At 33.8% G+C, this 19,708-nt stretch overlaps 1 protein-coding gene and 1 long non-coding RNA gene across 2 annotated transcripts; one reads left to right on the plus strand and one right to left on the minus strand.

Annotated features, from left to right (window-relative positions):
- Nucleotides 1-1,872: 1,872 nt before the first annotated feature.
- On the minus strand, nt 1,873-7,393 carry LOC145581589 (pyruvate dehydrogenase E1 component subunit beta-1, mitochondrial-like). Its single transcript, XM_081638604.1, has 16 exons — nt 7,299-7,393; nt 6,968-7,037; nt 6,810-6,869; nt 6,402-6,482; nt 6,287-6,313; nt 6,101-6,163; nt 5,902-5,988; nt 5,403-5,528; nt 5,109-5,242; nt 4,955-5,027; nt 4,778-4,843; nt 4,526-4,564; nt 4,324-4,448; nt 3,091-3,205; nt 2,804-2,902; nt 1,873-2,291 (listed from the first exon to the last, which is right to left on the minus strand). The coding sequence occupies exons 2-15, from the start codon at nt 7,016-7,018 to the stop codon at nt 2,834-2,836; spliced, it is 1,116 nt and encodes a 371-aa protein (XP_081494730.1). The 5' UTR covers nt 7,019-7,037; nt 7,299-7,393; the 3' UTR covers nt 1,873-2,291; nt 2,804-2,833.
- Nucleotides 7,394-14,676: 7,283 nt separating this feature from the next.
- LOC145581590 (uncharacterized) lies at nt 14,677-19,042 on the plus strand. The gene is made up of 2 exons (XR_014099650.1): nt 14,677-14,965; nt 18,727-19,042. It is a non-coding gene; the product is annotated as an uncharacterized LOC145581590 (long non-coding RNA).
- Nucleotides 19,043-19,708: the final 666 nt, after the last annotated feature.

The raw sequence follows: 19,708 nt of genomic DNA on the forward strand, positions 1-19,708 counted from the left end.
AAAACTAGGGGTGTGTAAAAATGGACCTGGATCGGAAAATCGATCGGAATTGGACTGGACCGGGGGATTTCGGGTCGGTTTTTGGTCCTCATAAATTGGCGATTTTGGGTTTTCGGTCCGGACGGGAAAGTGTATTTTTGTAATATTTTGGGTGAAAATTTTAAATTTTATGTTTAAATTTCTGAAAAATTTAGGTACAAAACTTGTAATTTATAAATTCTAGGTGCAACATAGGAAAACACGCAAACAAAAACAAGACGTTAAAAATGTATGTATATATTAAGATACTAAAATGCAAAAAAAAAAAAAAAAAAAGAATATAAGCGGTCCATTCCAGTCCAAAACCGGACAGGAATAAACAGGTCTGGACCGGAACCCGGACCAGTTGATTACGGTCCGGTCTCAGTCCCCAAAAAAAGTCGATTTCAGATCTTGGTCCAGTCCAATTTTGGACCGGTGCACAGCCCTAGTCAAAACCACATCTGACCCAACCCGATCTAAAATCAATCCGAAAAATATTCAATTCAGATTTGAACTCGCGTGGAAATAATAATTTAGCATGACTCAACTTTAAATATTGATTTGACCTGACCTGACCTCATTAGACCCGGTCTAATCATCCAAATTTACACCTCTAATTAGCAGAATAACAATTTACTCCAATAGACTAAAGTAGAGAACAACACATTCAAATAGCAAAGGGGGTAAGGTGAAGACTTGAGAACCTTGTTACAATGACAAGATTTACAACTATACTATTATAACCCCACAGTATTTCTGTTGCCTTTTGTAATGTTATTGCAAAAGGTTTCCAAAAGTGTTTCTAGTAATCATAGTTGATCGTTTTGCATCATGAGCAAGTGAGATGATAACAGAGGTACCTCATTAACACAGCTTTTAATAAAATTACAATGATAGGAAAAAGAAAAAAAAAAAACATAGGTTAAAAAGGGATTAGAAAGGAGATTACATTTTTTATAATTCACGGTCAAAAAAGACGTGTTTGTTACTAAAAATGTTCCAACCAGGCAAACAAGGAGGATTTGGCTTAACGCACTTATAACAGAACTACAGAAGTACCACTCACTTTATATCTCTTATGAAGAATTTGTTTTTTTCCCAAGTATTTGCCAACTGCTTTCACATGGATTCTATGACCTACCAACTTTGTTCCCACTTTCTAATCTTCTCGATTACGAAAGTATTATAATTATAATCAATTATTAGTACTATAAGTTATTACGGAGTATGTTTTAAACTAATTCACATTAAAACGAGCATGATAATGGTACTAGATATTTATTCCAACACAAGAAATTCCAATAATATACTTACAACAATAGTAATATACACGCATATTGATTATGGGTCTTAATATATCGATAAATCATGTCAAAACACGACCTCACGTAGAATATTACTACATACCTATTTTTCCAGTGTTAAATCAAGCTTTGCACTTAATTTGAACAAGTACGTACTACGTACGGTTAATGTAAGATCATCAAAATGAAATGGATTTACATTCTGTTTAAGGCATTGTCCAAAGAACTCGGTAGAACTTGTAAATAGTTTTGAATTATCAAAGAGGGACATGACTCTTCAAAATGTTTATACTTCATTAATTAGCTTCAAAGGTCATTCATCAATGCGCTAGTCAAATTACTCAGTCCACCTCTCAGGCCCTAACAGGTTAGTCCCCAACTCCCCGAGTTCAGCCGTAGAAAATTGCCCCCTTTGAAAGGGGAGGGAGGGGTTGAACTCAATACCTCAAGGTCACGGATATTTATGGAGACTTTCCTTGCTTGAGAGAGTGACAAATGTATCAAGAAAGTTTTGGACAAATATAAAGAGCAACAAAAACATACGAAGTAAATCCAGCACAAAAAGATTTGAATAGCACAAACAAGAAACAAAGCTAAGGACATAATTCTACAATGTAAAGCGATGAGAAAATGCATACATTACAACAAAGAATTTCCTCAGAAAAAGCTCATAAAAAATTGTCCATCTCCCGCACATTAAACTTATTTCAATGAAAAATCAAACTGAACCATATTTGTGCCATCACCAGGAAAAACTGTCACTCTGTCATCATACAGGAAGTAATACTGCAGAAGATAGATATGGGGTAACAAAATCTCTGCAATCTAAAATTCTAAACTACATATGTGGCTCTAAGAAGCATCTAATATATGGCTCAATTGACATAACCCTCACAAATTAGAGGTTATTCACCTTATACTCCCGTCCCATAGCATACATAAAACGGTTTATTGCTTAACAATTTCCTGTAAAAAATCAGTTCAACATAAATCAGCGTACTAGAAACATATTGGCATAACAATATCTCATCGACTTTATTTTTCAAATTGATTGAAAATCTAACTTCCATAACAGTCCAATTTATTACAGTATTATTTTATATAATTTGCATCAACTTTTCTTTTTAAATGAAATAAATAAATTTCTGAAGTTTAGTTAATTACAAATTTGACAAAGGTTGTAAATTTTAACACTTCAGCATTTTAGCAAAAAAAAAAAAAAAAAAAATCCTCAAAATAAATAAATTAACATATAAGCATGGCTAAACTTCAGAATGAAAAGAAAAAAAAGTATACTCATGCAATTTAATAACAATAATAATAAAAAAAAAAAAATTTAAAAAAAAAAGTCACATATTGCATCAATATATATATATATATATATATATATATATATATATATATATATATATATATATATATATATATATATATATATATATATATATATAGTGTACCATTAAAAACAAAGAAACTACCTCAAAGGTACATGAAAGGTATGGTAAAGCTTATGCTGCTGCTGCCATTGGTACTGCTCTATAACAAGCCCGCTTTGCAGCACGTACGATATCTTCAATCTGGTGTATCCAATCAGCAAAGCAACAGGAGATCGTCAAAAAATCAGAGCTAAATAACCACCCTCAGATATCAACCAAGGAACTCAAGTAATATCTTTTAAATATTTTTGAAATGACTAACAGACATTGCTAAATAAAAATCTGAAAGCAACAGCATTCACACAAACATGATAAACAGTAAAAACAACCTGTGGTATAGCCATTTTCTCAAGGTTGGGTGCATAAGGCATTGGTACGTCGGCCCCAGCGATCCTCTCAATAGGTGCATCAAGATAATCAAAGCTATCCTCAATAACAGATGTACTGTCAAGAACATCAGAGAATGTGAACAGGTGCAGCAAATCAAGTAACCCGAGAAGATAAAGAGAAACAGAAAACTCACATCAGCCTTAATATATTCAGGTAAGCTGTAAGCAGATTAGTCTTAGTATTTTCCATAAAAACCACATGTTTGAAATGTGAAAGCGAAGAAAATTAATGAATCAGACGTGATGTCTTCGTCGACACACTTGGTTCTGTAGTTCTGCTCTTATAGTCTAATTTAATTATCAATTATCACTATCAGGCACTTCAGGCATCAGAGAGCATTAGTGAACTCTAACGAAATAGGCTTCTAAGAGCTAGATTGTGGGGATGGTTTAATAGCTAATGTGAAAGGTTTTCTAATTGAAAGTGGTGAATCTGCTCTGGAAATGGTGAAAAGGAAACAATGTTGAACATCTCCTTAGAGACTGCTCCACTTCTAGTCACATCTGGAAGGCAGGAAGCTTACGAATCGTCTATGATAGCAGTATAAGTAACTAAAAGTAGTAAAATGAATTTGTCATTTGTTGAAATTTCTATGAAAGGACAAAAGGAACGGTAATTTCGTTAATTATGATGTCCAGTGTTCCACCATACACTATAAACCTCACCCTATGAGGAATTTGGGGAGTCCAATTACTCAAAGTTTTCCTACACACACCTTGGGGATTATGTTGCATAGTTAGTTCTAAATAATACTCATATTAGGATAACATGTTAAGATATTAAGCTTTAAAGCATATTGGTATAGAAGCATAAGTTTACAAGCTATTCAGATTACAAGGAATGTATGTTCCTCGTAATTCCTCTAATCCCTCTCCAATACCCAGACCAAACATCAAGAGAATAAAACACAAAAGATTCATGATGGTGAGATCTTTGTATTTGACAAGTAATGACCAATAAAATAGTATGAAGTATTTAAGAAATAGAGATTCCTTACCACTAGCTGATGCAATCAGCAAAATACTCACGCTGTCTACCCTAAAGACTACAGCATTTACAGACACAGCAGGTCGAAATGTGGTTATCCTAGTTGAATGATGACTTACACAACTATCCAGTAACACCATGAACTTAAGAAAACATCCTAATCATGTCATAAAAAGAGAACAAACCAGATTTCAGCTCCAACACCATGCTGTGGGAACCCTTCTTCAACAGTTATCAATCTGCTTGTTTTCCTGACAGAATCATTGATTAATGCTCTGTCCAGAGGCCGAATTGATCGTAAATTAATGACCTGAAAAATAATAAAATCATCAAAATTTTCACTTAAAAACATGTTCAATCAAGATCAAATGTGATAAGGACGTTTACCTCAGCACTTATTCCTTCTTTTTCCAGTATCTCAGCTGCCTGGACATTAGTAAAGGGTCGGAAATAAAATATTTAGATGACAATAACCATCTTAAACAAGACGCATTTATACATTATAAGCATTGTGTAATACATGCTAAGGATCTCCAGCAACATGATGCAACATATAACAAGAGTTGAATTTAAGCAAAAAGACATGCAGACCATCATACATGTTCACAAAAAGGGGATGAAGAAATATTGTTCACTAACCTTGAGAGAAAAACCCACCATCTTTGAGAATGCTGTTATTGTCACATCCTTCCCTTCCCTTTCAATCTATAGGTCAAAAAAGAGCAGTAATGCAACATATTCAGAGATACTTACAAGAAGTGAAACGATGCAACATGTTGAACAATAAATTTCAATAATCTAGATTAAGGATGATACCTTGGCCTTTCCAATAGGGACAGTAAAGTTGGGATCTACAACTTCATCAGAAATCGGAAATGACTCTCCATATCTAAAGACATTAGACATATAATCAGTTAAGAAACTAAATCAACCATCACAGGGACACAGCAGAGAGATATGAACTACTTACAGTATTTCATTCTCCAGAAAAACAACTGGATCAGGATCCCTAATGGCTGCCTTTAACAATCCCCGAGCATCCTCGGCTGAGTATGGAGACAACACCTTCAATCCAGGACAAGAGCCATACCACGGTGCATAACACTGCAAAAAATGTAGGGGAAGATCACTGGTGAGAACAGACATAATATATATGGCTGGAAGTTAAGAGGAGACAAAGGATTATTCTTAACAACATCACTCTCACTGACTTCCTGTAAGTAATGATTTACTTCCAACTTAAATTAAAACAGAATAGACATGCCTGGGAATGCTGGGCACCAACTCCTGCAGCAGCACCATTAGGACCCCTAAAAACAATGGGAACAGTGATCTGGCCTGCAGACATGTAGCATGTTTTTGCAGCAGAGTTTATTATGTGGTCAATTGCCTGCCATAAATTAAATAGAGTTTAGTCAATACATACATCATTTTCCTAACATCTAAATTCTAAAGTCTAACAGAAACAAAGAAAAATAACAACAAAATACATGCTTTATAAACTAGCATGAAGCCATGTACAATCAAAAGTTCAAACATTCATGCTATACAGCCTTTCTTCCCATGCATAGAGAAATTCTATAAGCGGACATCAAAGAATCTGAAAATCTGGAATATTGTGCTACTTGTCTGACATAATGATCTGACGCCTTCCCAATTTAGTACGGAGCTACAGATGTATGGAGTATGGATTACAAAACAACATTCAATAGATTCCAGGAGACTTTGTTTTAAAAAAGTGTGGAAGGAAGAGAGGTTGTAACCTGCATAGCAAAATTAAAAGTCATGAACTCCACAATAGGCTTCAGGCCATGGAAAGCAGCACCAACACCAATACCAGTGAAACCAGCCTGTAGGACAAAAGATGAAAGAATGGTCAAACCCAAGTTAGCATTGTGTAGGCATGCAAGATAGAGTCAGACTACAACAACAACGAGCATGAAGCAAGTGGGAAAGCCTGACCTCTGTGATTGGTGTGTCAATAACTCTATTGGGACCATACTTGTCGAGCAATCCTTTTGTGATCTAAGTAAACAAAAATCAAACCGGAGAGATGTAGAGTAAGGTAACAATTAACAATTCTATCAGAGAAATTCCAAACTACAAACATGTCAACACCCTTTATTTCATCTCTTTAATAAGTTTTACCTTATAGGCACCTTGATATTCCCCAACCTGCATATAAAATTATGTACAATTAACAAACTTCGGAAGATAATAGGTAAAATTCCATGGATAATATTTCTAAACAAATTCTAAATACCTCTTCTCCCATCAAAAATACTTTAGGATCAGCACCCATCTCCTCGTCAATCGCAGAGTTAATGGCATCCCTAACCATCATCTATGATCCAAAATGAAAAATTACACATATTTCCAACAAATTTGAAGTGGAAAACAAGACCAAAAGTAACAAGAACAAAAGCAGGACGCGGACCTAGCATAGAACAGCATTATGAACTAAAAGTAACTTCTATCCAACATACGAATGTAATAACTAACACATATAAAAACCAAAAAAATAAACACATTTCATAAACAAATATACAACTCTAATAGATTAATAGAACACTAAAACTTCAGTCAATATTCACTCCATCAATACAAAACATTGTATAATCAAGCTTAAAACCTTAAAAGAGATAAATTACAGAAAAATAAGAAAAACAACCTGTTTTCCAGAAGATGAGTAGCTTCTCAAACCCAAAATAGCAGGTCTAATCCTCTGCAACTGCAATTCATAATAATTCCATCATTTTCATCACCAAATTTGATCAAGAACATAAATTACAAGACTAAATATTACACAAAATTGAAATTTCCACCAACCGATTGAGAGAAGCTTCCAGAAGCCAACTTCTGCCTCATAATTCCCACCATATTTGCAAAATTACAAAACCTAACGCCAAAATCAGACGAACACGAAAATATAAAAACATAATCAAATCAAACAATATAATTTAGAAAATCAAATAAGATTCACGTATGATTCAACAAAATTAACAACCTAATATATTCTATAACCTAGTTTGCATGAAAATTGCAAACTTTAACACCATAATTTAAGAAAAATTAACTGACATGCCTAAAAAACCGCAGAATCCAAAGAATCATGAAAAAATAGTGATAATCGAAATCAAAGAAAGAAATGGCGACGTACGTTGAGCTTGGTAGTAGAAGATTAACGAATTGGAGAATGATCGCCTTCTTCCTGCTGATTCTGGGAATGTTTTGATTAATATAATTATGATTATTATAATATAATGTCGATTAATTAAATGAAGGAATCAATTGAAATGAATATGATTATTCTATTTCTTTTATCTTTTCTTCCCGACTTCCCGCTATTTGTTGCGATTTGGGCCTTGGCTTGGGCCGGCCTTCTCTATTGCATTACTAGTAAAGCTGTCAAATTGTACAATTTTTTGCCTAGATCCAAGTATAGGCAAAAATGCATACACCCCCTTCCAAACGATCATATGATTTGCATTTCAACTCCGCATCGCCACACTTCACACACACCCACGCTCTAATACTCTACTCGCCTTGCTGTCTCTGTAGGTACACCCCCTGCTTCTACAGAAATCACAACAGCGGCAATTCAAAGAAGATGTCGAGTATATACGCATCTCAATCGAGTTCGCCCATATTGATGATCCTAACTTATATTCAATCAATTCAACAAGCAAACTACAAACCTAATCGAAGCAAAAACAAGCAAATAGCACATGAATAGTATAGAGAATCTAAGCCATAACTCCCTAATTTTGGTTGTGATGAAGATTTACACAAAGGTTGTAACGAACTAATAACAATGATTTTTAATTGGTATTGATGTACTGTGGTGGCGGCAACAACGGCAGTGATGACGACAATTACAATTATTGTGGCCAAAGTTGAAGTTGTGTTAGACAAAATAGCTACTTGTATATATCAGAGGATTGATGAGGATGAGAGGAGGAGATGATAAATTTATTTCCAGCCACCATATATTTTCAGCTTGTGGAATTGATAATGAACATATTATTTAATTGTTTCTTATTCCAGTTTTGTGCATCTTATATGAACATTTATAATTGTTATTTTGCTAATCAATTATTTTTACCAATTTCGTGTGTCATATAAAAATAATCTTAGCTTAAAAAAATGCTCACGTTTGTAATAGTAAATGTTCATTTATGTTTAACTTATATTTTCAAAAGTAAACTATATGTTTATTATAGTATTTGAATCTATATGTCGTACATGTGAATTTCAATGATTTTCATTCTTTTATATACGCTCACATATATATATACTAACTAGTGAACATATTTTAATATTTGTGCATGAGACTTTTAATGATTATCATTGTTTTGTAGTTTTATATATAATGTCCAGTTATGTAACTGTGGATGATTATTTATATTTTTACATATGGTAATTTAATTGTAATTGATCAAATGCATTATTGTAATTGAACATTATTGCTACTGTATGTGTTCATTTGTTACATGTTTGATTATTGCAGTGGGAAAAGAGGATGCTCTTATTTTTGAAGAAGCATCAGTCTGAGTATTGGGGAAACAATTTCTTTCTAAAGATGATGCTTATAAAATGTATAATGAATATGCTTCTATGAAAGGTTTTGGAATTAGAGTTGAGAGGAGTATGTAAGAGGTGAAGGGATACTCATTTTCTGTGAAAAGATTTGTTTGTTCTAATGAGGTTTATAAAGATGATAAGTGTAGAAATATTAGGTCCTATGAGAGACTTGATACAAGAATGAATTGAATGTTTAGCTTTTGCACAGTTTAATTTTCTACTGATCGTTCAGGTGTGTTTATGAACATGTAGTGTCAAATATTCTAATATAGTTATTGAATTAAGGGTCAAAGTTGACAATTATAAATGCTCAACCACAAATTCAAGTTGTTGAATATTTAGTTTTTTATTTATGAACATGTTCTTTTCCTAATATGAACATTATATAAGTCATCAAAAATATGAACATTATATATATACTATCTAATAAATATTTGCTTTTGAAAGATTTGATTTATAATATTACTTAGGGATCGGAAAAAAAAAAAAAGTTTATTTCATTCTTATTAAAATCAAACAGAAATCGTATATCACCAAAAATTGAAATATTGGAAATTAAAATATACAATACAATTCACACATATTATCATACACAATAAATTTCTCGATCCAAAATCAAAAAATTCAAGCTCATGTTATTGGTTCATGTTGCGCAAATCCATGCCTTTTTTATCTCCTCAATTGTTTTCGTCTTTTTTTTCCTTGCTATTGTGTGGTCACTATATCCACGATTCTTTGTTTAATTAATAGAAAAAAAAATGAATTAGTTAGATTTGAGCAACAATAAGTGTTGAAATGAACCAAGTTTTATATGAATATATGAATAGTATAACAATTAAAATGATCGATATGGAAATGAACATTTATCAGTATATATATAAATGAACATATATTAGTGCGGAAATGACCATCCATTAATATGGAAATGAACAACTATCAATACATTAATGAACATATTTTCGTAATTGAATATGGAAATGAGCATCTATTAATATATAAATGAACATGCATTAGTTTAAAAATGCCTATGAAAGATATCAATCAATGAATATGAAATATATACGTGAATAATTCTTAAAGCTATCAATATGTGATTTACTATATATCCATATGAGAAAAGACATACTACTAAGCATAAAATATATTGAAATTCAAAATTGAATTGAGCATGAAATATTCAGATGAAAGCAAATATCAATATTTATCAAAATTCTGATAATCGTATATTAATATGTGAAAACCATATAAATTTATGTAATTGAACATCCACCAAAATAAATATGAACATTCATCAAAATAATTTTCCACTCCAAACTTTGAAAAAGAATGAACATTATTACAATGACTATGTGTAGTAATATATAAATGAACATTTATGGAGTATTAATCATCTATTAACATGTGAATGACATTATACTAATATATACTCCATAAATGAACATTTATAAAAAATAAAAAAAGCCCCACTACAAACTAATTTAATTAATGCTTATTTTTCTCCAAAATTCTTTGATGTTCTTATCTGAAACTATTTCCTTCGTACTGCAAAAAAAAAATAATAAATAAATAATAATAATAATAGTAATAAATAAATAAATAATAATAATATAAAAAAAAATATACTCATACTCAAAAATCAAAATGTACTTGTTTAGATTATTAAGTTTTAAATGAAAATTGATAAAAATTACTAAAATGCAATAGTTCATACATACTGTAGGGAATATTTCAAGCATCCCATATTTGAGCCCCGCTGTGATCATATACTTAAGTATGGTGGCGTCCAAAGGGAAGGAAGCTAGAGTAAAAGAGTCGCCAACAAGTTTTAGGAACTTGTAAACTGTTCATAGGGTGAAAGTTACACCCCTTCACGATCCATAAGATCGCTAACTCCATAGTGGTCCCCGCTGTAATCATATACTTAAGTATGGTGGCGTCCAAAGGGAGGAAGCTAGAGTAAAAGAGTCGCCAACAAGTTTTAGGAACTTGTAAACTGTTCATAGGGTGAAAGTTACACCCCTTCACGATCCATAAGATCGCTAACTCCATAGTGGTCTGGAACCATGATTGGATATTCGAGGATGAAGGTACAAATCTAACCTAAAAGAGATTGAACTTGCCCTAATAATAGGCCTCTACTTTATTCTTCTCATATTCATATGCGCTTTCTGACTAACATACAATCAATATACTAATCCTAAACCTGTTTAATCTATGTTGATTGAATATTAATGCACAAACAAACTATTATTGGCGATCACTTGAATTAAAATCATATTAGTCTAAACAAGATTATCTTATTAAGCGTGATTACAAGTACAAATTCCCTTTAATCCTGCAAGAAAGGGCGTGATCAAGCAATAACAATAATATATCAAGCAACATAATATCAATAAATCATCATCATCAAAATAATATTCTCAATCTCAATAAAGCATAATATTAGCAAGATCCTAGGCATGATATTAATAAGATTAATAACAAATCCTAGCATGTCATTAAACATTAAAGATCAAAGTTTTATCTCTAAAATAATACTAACATGATAGAAGAAAATAGGAAGCAACTTAAGCATGATACTAGGAATTAAAATAATCTAAGCATGCTTTCTATAGATATATAGCAATAAAACTACTTACTTTGTTGTCTCGTATCTCTTTCTATCAAACAATTCACACGTTAGTAACTTCAAGGAAAATATTAAATCAAACAATTAATTTAAATAATTGAAATAGGGATTTGGGACCAAACCCTCAGAAATTATCAACCTTTCACATCTAAGGTGAAGACAACTTCGAACTTGGATAGGTATGTCTAGAACTCGTGAATGCGGTATTGTATTTGTAAAAAGGCTAGGCTAGAAAGCATGAGGGAGAAAGAATAAGCTATTGCTTAAGAGAGAGAAGAGAAAGATGATTGTTGGTGACCAAGCTTGTTGATGATTTAAAAACGGAGAATATCGGCCCTATTTATAGAGAAAATAGTCAGAAAATGAGAGAAAAGAGTCAAAATTCGCATCGGAATAAAATTGGTTATGTTGCAAAGCGACAGAGCTGTCGCAAAGCGACGAGACAGTTTTTTGCAGATTTTGTTTTTATCATATCTTTTGATCCAGAAGTAGAAATAAGTCCTATAATATGTCGTTAGAAAGCTCTCGGAGTCTACTTTCCAACCCAATTAAAATCAGATTAAAATCTTTTGTATGTGAAAAGATATGGCCGAAAAAGTGGAAAGGTCTCAGTTTTGGATAGAGTTTCATATTTCTTTCATATCTTTTTCGTTATACCTCGGAATCAATATTATAATATATCATTGGAAATATAATTTCAATATCTATCCAACCATATAAAATTTGGATAAAAATTATGAGGCAAAAAAATAATATCTGATCATCTTTGAACTTCTTTCATTTCGAATAGAATTAGGACTTAAAAAAAGAAAGTTTTATCCAATTTCAAACTATTTAATCTTATCTTTTTAAAAAGGATAATTAAGATCTTTTAGAAACTTATAGAAGCTTCTAATAAATCCTAATTAGTTTAGGAATGGGATTAAACCTTTGGACCCTCTACATGATCATTGGGCCATAGGTAAAATCCGGTTTGAGCCCAGTTTAGTATTTCGGCCATAACTTCCTCATTATTCATCGGAATTGGGCTTATAATATATCGTTGGAAATCTCTTTTCAAACCCAATCCAACTACATCATTATTGGACCCGTATGATGGACCAAACTAAATTGGACTGGACTTTTTCATAAAGAGAGTACATTTTCGAAAATAGAAAGAAGTATTTTTATTTAAAACAACCGCATCACAAGACTTTTCATATTTCACTTCGTTCGATAATCAATGACATGAAAGATATTCATCACTGGGTTTGGTTTTCGGGGAGACACAATCAGGTGTCTACACATACTCTGTTTCCATGTTTCAAGTTTCGATGATGTTGTTGTAACACAATTGCAACAAAAAATTATTAAAGGGTTTATACTCTTTTTTTCGAACAAAATCTGAACAAAATCACTTACTCCTTCGAATTTCGACCTTGATTTGCTGAATTCTGTAGTAATTGAACAAATTTTTTTTGATAATTTGTGACACATACGTAGAAATTTTCTGATTTGAAAATGCAAAAATGGTGTAGAGAGAGAAAATGTAGAAAATGGGTGAGGAGAGAAAAAGTGAAATGAGAATAGTGGTTTGATTTTATTTTATTTTATTTTATTTTTTGTATGTAGTACGATTACTATATGAGCAGATTCTGGGAAAGTGGGTATTTGGGGGAAGGGGTGCTATACGATGGGTTTAAGGAGGGGTGTAGGGGAAGATGCCTAGACTAGAGTCTAGCCATAAATAATTAGTCAAATTGGGTCTGTAGTTGGTTACTTTTCAGTAGAGGTGATCAAATATTGGTCTGGCCCGATCCGATCTGAAAATAGAATTGGTTTGGGCAAGCATAAAAACACATTTTTAGTTAAAAAGTCCGAACCCGGCCCGCAAAAAGCCCGCTACTTTTTTGCGGGTTTGGGCACGAGGAATTTTGTAAGGCTCGGCCCGGCCTGATTTTTTATCACCTCATTCGGGTCATAACGAATAAAGTTAATACCTTTTCCGTTTCATATTGTTAGTCTCATTTACGTATATCAATGCAAATCTTTAATTGCAAATATCTTTAATCTCACATTATCAGAAATTATAAAAATTAGATATTAATAAAGTAGTCATCGAGGCGAATAAAACTAGATCTCATATGACTATGTTTGTTATTATATATAAAGAGAAATTTAGAAGATTCCCTCAAAGTTTTAGGAGTTAAAAGATTTTAAATGGGACTAATATTACGAAATGGAGGGAGTGGCTCAATATGTCCATACAAGTTAGGTCTATACTTGCCATAGGGGCCTTGAGTACCCACAAACTCAACTTCGACAGGTCATATAAACAATCGTTGTTTCAGCAGCGAGCATCATCATCAAGGATCACAATGGCATGGCAATAATGGCAAATACTTTAAACCTAGCGGTGATACCGCTTAATAGCAAACTAGAAAGGTCTTCTAGTACGAGTAACAATCAAGGAGGACATCTCTTATATATAATCATCAAAGCCAACTACCTTCTAGTTATTAATTGCATCAAAGACACTTGCAAGTTGAAACCCCCGTAGGAATATTTAACACGAATCGCAAATACTAAACTCCTACTACTATGAAATGGAATTTGGATAATTCAGTATATTTTCCAAGAAAAATATTGAGTATTTAGTTGGATGGCGAAAGTAGGTCACCTTGTAAAACCAAAATGTACATTAATGATAAGTTTGTAACAGTAGTCCTCAACCTCTCTCGATTTTTCTTGGTAACAAAATTAAGCTAACACCTCGAGCAAGTAGCCCTAATTGTAATTTGTACAATTAAAGATAATGATTCCTCGATATTCTTTTTTCTTTTTTCTTTTTTTTTTTTTTTTTAAAGAGCCTCAAAGGCGGAGTGATGAGAATCTATCCCAGGATCTGGAGTCGGGAGGGAAGCTCTAACCACTTGAGCTATCCCTCACTCTCACTCAATATTCTTTTAATAATATCTCAAGTAGAGGTGGAAATTCGGGTCAGTAGGTCGAGTTCGGGTCAGATTTCATGTTATGCTTAGAAATTATAAAAATAGTGTAAAATTTAATATTATTACGAAATATGAAATTTGGGTTGTTTGGGTTCGGTTTGGGTTGAATTCGGGTTTGGGTTTCTCTCAATAACTTGGGGCATGTTATTGGGTCACGTCAGGGTTTGTCAGCCCTAATATCAAGTTGAGTTCGAGTTCGAGTTCAAGTCAATTTCACCCGAACCAAGGTCGATTAACGTGCGAGTTGTATCCATCGGTCCATCCCTTCATTAGTCGTATCAGCATCCCTAATTTTTCCACAACAAGAACGAAGGCAATGCCGCTCAATGCGAGTGTGTAGCGTACCATTTCCTTCCCTACTAATCCACGAGGCCCCCAAATCGCAGCCTAACTTCAAACACGAACACTCGAACTCGCAAATTCTCCAGAAGATCGAGTTACAAACAAGGGCTATACTGGGCTCGGAGTAAGAGAGAGAAAATGGGAGGATTGGGAGCTTTCTGGGGTACAAGAATGATGGAGATTGTGAAAAAACACGATTCTGGTGGTCTTCTTTGGAAGAGAATCAAGCTCACTTCTACTCGTAAGGCTAACGCTAAGAAACGTCTTCGTCGTGTTTGGCAGGTTCTTTTCTCTCTATCCCCTTTTTCTTATGCTTTAATTGAGTTTCTATCTTTCTTGATTGTGTTGTTTAATTGATTGATTGGTTGATGTTGCTTTACTTCTTTGATACCCTTAAACCCTATTTTGTCCTAGGGTTTATCATCTACAAACCCTTTATTCCTCTTTGCTCATATTCAATTGTGGATTAACTAATTGTCTATTTGTGGAACTTACAATGTGTAGTGTAGTTATCATTCATTGGAAGAAATGTCTGTACTTTAATATGATATAGTTGCTGAATTTAACCATTGATGCCTATTTCGTTGTCGAATTAGAGTAGTTTTCCCTTTTTTCGAATGCTTGACCACATCAATGATATAGAGTAAGTTGTTAGTCTGTTACCCATTATTACCTTCTTCGTTAGAGATGTTTTTCTATACACTGTATTGCAAGATCAATGTATGTCTAATTAATTGTGATCAAGGAGATGCGTTTTACTTTATTAGCAATCTATAGTTTGGCAAATTTTTGAGTTTTTGATGTTCCACGACTGGTAAGTTATAGAGGGTAATCCAGTGAGATGTTCATATCAGTTATTGAATTTGGAAATCAACCTTGTAACGGCTCTTTCTGCTCTGTCGGCTGTTAAATTAAACGAAAAGATCTTATACTTGGGTCTCAATAAAGTGCTATTCCTTTTTAACAGTTACTGTACTTAGAATGAACACAACATCAGCTTTATCTGGGACTGAGAGTGAGGGGAAAAGAGTTTATACTAGTAGGAAATTAGGAATGTAAGATGCTTCTTGGAGTCTTAGGAGACATGATTATCGTGGAGTACTGGAGTTGGGGCCATGGAATAGGGTTGAGGAGAACATCTGGGACTAGTTTGTCAGGTTTGTATTGTCTAGTGTTTATATGAAAGGCCTCAATGATGCGCGAAGAATATGCAGAAACTGCTGGTCTTGTGTGCTGTGGAAAACACTATAGGCACTTGTTTGGTGGACTTTAGACACGCTTTATCAATTGGAGCACAATTGCATGGAATGTATATATGCAGCACAATTCGAGAGGCTTTTTTATTTATTCTTTTCAGTAGACTTAGCTTACTTTTAAGTTTCCATATGGGATTTGTTTCAGATACCTGCAGGTAATTTCATCATGCTGCACTAGGACTATGACTAGCATTCCAAGATAAATAGGTTATAGCTCACACTTAATTGATCAGATGGATGATATGGCATTCCCAGTTTTCTAATGCAAAGTGTGGAAGTGTGAGGATCTATGTATGAATTATGATACTCCTTTTTGGTTACCTTGGGTGGGAACAAGGAGCTGAGCAAGGCATATACTATGTCATGAACAGTGTAAAAAGAAATAGGACTAACCAAAAGTGGGTAGGTAAGAGATAAAATATATGACATTGATATGTTTTTCGATGAACTGGATTATTGGAGTACTTTGGCAAGATTCAATAGGAATGGACAGAAAATATGTGAGAGAATTTAGACTAGCTTTAGCCTGTGAGTGTTATTCTGTATATTTTTTTGTCCTAAGATTGTTATTTATCTACCTTTGTTTCATTCTTCTCGTCAAAGTGGTTTATGGAGCTACTTGGGGATAACCTCCAGTTGTTCATTAATGGAAACACTATAGAAGCAAAGCGTTACCTTTTGAGCATTACTAACAAACACAAATCAATATTTTTCTCAAAATTGGGATGCATGACATAAATCAAAGTCCACTTTTAGTCCTTTCCTCGCAAATGTACAAATGAGCTTAGTAGAAAACACTGAGTCATGTTCCATGATGTTTTTTGAGACGTTTTGGTATGTGAGTCGCCATCTAAGCTTAACTTTTGGGCAATAATCTAGAGTTGAGGGTTTCTAAGGGATTAAAAGAGATTTAATGTACTTGAATGTAAAATTGCGACAAAAGAAAAGCAACCAATTTTGTGGCCTGAGAACTGCTATATTGCCAATATCCCTCAGTGCCATTGAGCTAGTTTGTTAAGGTGATCACTCATGGCAAATGAATGGTTATATTGTTTGTGTTACAGAATGGAACCACATATACCTTCCGGATGATTATGAGCCCATCAAACCTGGATCAGATATACTCGGAATCCTTAGTTGGTCCCCAGAGCCTTTGATGGCTAAGTCATATTCGGGAGAGAGAGTGCAGGAGTGTGAGCATTAAAAGTGTGGCCTTCCCCAACTCATAAAAAGAATATGCTTTAGGTTTAACTACATAGGCAGGATTTGGGCCTATGGATCATATAATGATTTGGAACATGTAAATTGGCAAAAATGTTTCGTGTCAAAGTGGCCACAACAAATGTTTCGTCTCATTGATAAAATATCTTGCCCACTTTTCGGTCCACTCGTTGTACTTGTACACATATCATGGTTTTTATCCTACGAAGCCCAATTTATAATATGACCCATACCCTGAACAACCTAAGCCCACTCATGTTGCTAACTATAAAACACATGGACTGTAATGTATCTTTCTTGGGGTTTAAGGTAAGGGAAGACTACACTTCCAATGGCAATGGTCATACTTCAGCACTCTCTCTACTCCACTCTGGCTAACTCATTTTGGTTATTGATCTGGATGTTGAATTCTGTGCCCTGGTGACCACTCCACAACCCGAAATTCATTTGCAAATTTGCAAGTGAGGGTCTAATTAGTGTATTGGCATACGTGCCATGTTTGACTGTCAATTATTCTGGGATGGGGGGAGTACTATGGAGTATTTTGTGTTTACTCTTTCACTACAGGTTTTTCGAGGAAATTTTATAAGTAGCTTATCTGCTTGTTAGAGGTACGATCGCCACTTAATAGTGGCAAGTTTACAACTTCACACTGTTTATGCTTGTACTACTTCAGTGTTTTTTGTTCAAATCACTTTCAGTTTGGGTTTTGCTTTTTTTTTTTTTCCCTACTACTACTTTATCTAAATTTTGGTTAACCCCCTTTACTATCGTATCCTTCTCACCCCACAATACTTACACCTTTCCACTTACATCCTTACTTTATCTACCATTTCCGTACACCCACCCACCTTTTTGCTCTATCTCTTACTATATCCATTTCTTACAGTCACACTTTTTAAATTTTCTTACTCTATGTATCTACAATTAAGTAGAATTCTCACCCCTTTCTCTCCCCACGTCCACCAAAAAGGACATATTATCAATCATATTCTATGTATCTTTCCTGATATTTCTCAACAACCTGCAATTAGATAGAACTTCAACGGCAAATTCCTTTTGATTAGAGAATCTTCTATTTGTGCTATTATCAATAGGAGTATTTTGCAGAGTGTATAGTCAACTGAATTGCTGCTATATAAGTTTACAGTCTTGTCTTCAATCATGCGCATTAATCATTTGCTTATTTAGGGTGGCCATAATTTAAACTGCAACTGCATATCTTGCTTGGTTACAGTTGGTGGTTGCTGACAGTAAGTTGCTATTGTATTCTGGAAATGTCCCTTTTGTCAGAATTTGGCAGATTTTCTTGATGGTACAATGCTATCAATAAAAACAACCCTGCAGCCACTGCCTTGAATGCTTGTCTGCATGTACTGTTTTATTTTCTACAAATATAAGTGTTATGTTATGTGGAGCCTGTGGTGCATGTAGTTATAGAATTTGGATGTTTGTCGCTGTTTTGTTCATATTGAATTGGGTAGTCTGAATGATTGTAACCTGTATATCTTTATCTGACTTTGTTGACACACATAAATGTGTTATACTCACAAATAATTTTCACAGAATGAAGCAGTGCTTAAGGCTTGTTCGGATCAAACTCCTGCAAAATTAAATGGTCTAGACAATGGCATAGCAAGCAGTGGGGAGACCAGGCAAGATTCTTGAACAAATTTGAGGAATAGAGGATGATCTTAAGGGTGCACAATAGTTATTGTTTTTGTATCTTTATGAATATCTTTCCTGCTTGAATATTCTTGAATTTTTACTGTGAAATTAGACCCCTAGTTCTTGGATACTATGATTGCTTGACCAGAATAATCTTATTATTAGGTAGCCCTGTCAAAATCATAGTATATTCAAACGTTACCTGGAAGGTTAAGTCTTTTGCGTCAAAGCTCTCAATTTTCACTTTGACTAGTAATGTTTCAGTTCTAACTTCAGTAGGCTGGTCAAAACAGTAACATCTTGACGTTCATCCAGATGTCTTTTTTGTTTTGCATCACTAGATGAAATATAAATGGTATCATTTGTGAATTCTTACCTGAGTTTCCGTCTAGCATTGAGGGATTGTTTTTGTGCATGGTTATCCTTACCGGTTGGTAATTTTTAGGAGTATGCTTTGATGAGTTATGAGATGAACTGATTTTTTTGGTTTAATTTAAAGATGATGCTGTTAATATTGGTGCTCTTGAACTGGTTTTACTATCCAATTTGAGCTGTTAGAAGGGCTGAGGATTTTTTATGGGGATGTGAAAGAGATTTATTGCTAAATAAACATCGTTATAATCTGTTGTGAGCGGAAAACCTGACCGCATCTGGAGTATAAGGTATACTGGTGGTTGGATTGCCCCATTACTTTTTGCCGAACTTGAGGTGTAATGCCCTGTAAAGGCTAATTGGAAATTCCACTATGAAGTGTTGGGAAATAGAATTTATATATTCCTATGTCTTTGCTTGTTTGGCTTAGAATCAAATGAGTGCTTTTTTGTCAAGTTGAAAGGCTGAGGTTTTCACTCAAAATTTGGTATTTGTTGGTAGTTGGTCA

Source organism: Chenopodium album, chromosome 15 (genome assembly GCF_948465745.1).
Source record: "Chenopodium album chromosome 15, dcCheAlbu1.1, whole genome shotgun sequence".
Taxonomy (NCBI): Eukaryota; Viridiplantae; Streptophyta; class Magnoliopsida; order Caryophyllales; family Amaranthaceae; genus Chenopodium; species Chenopodium album.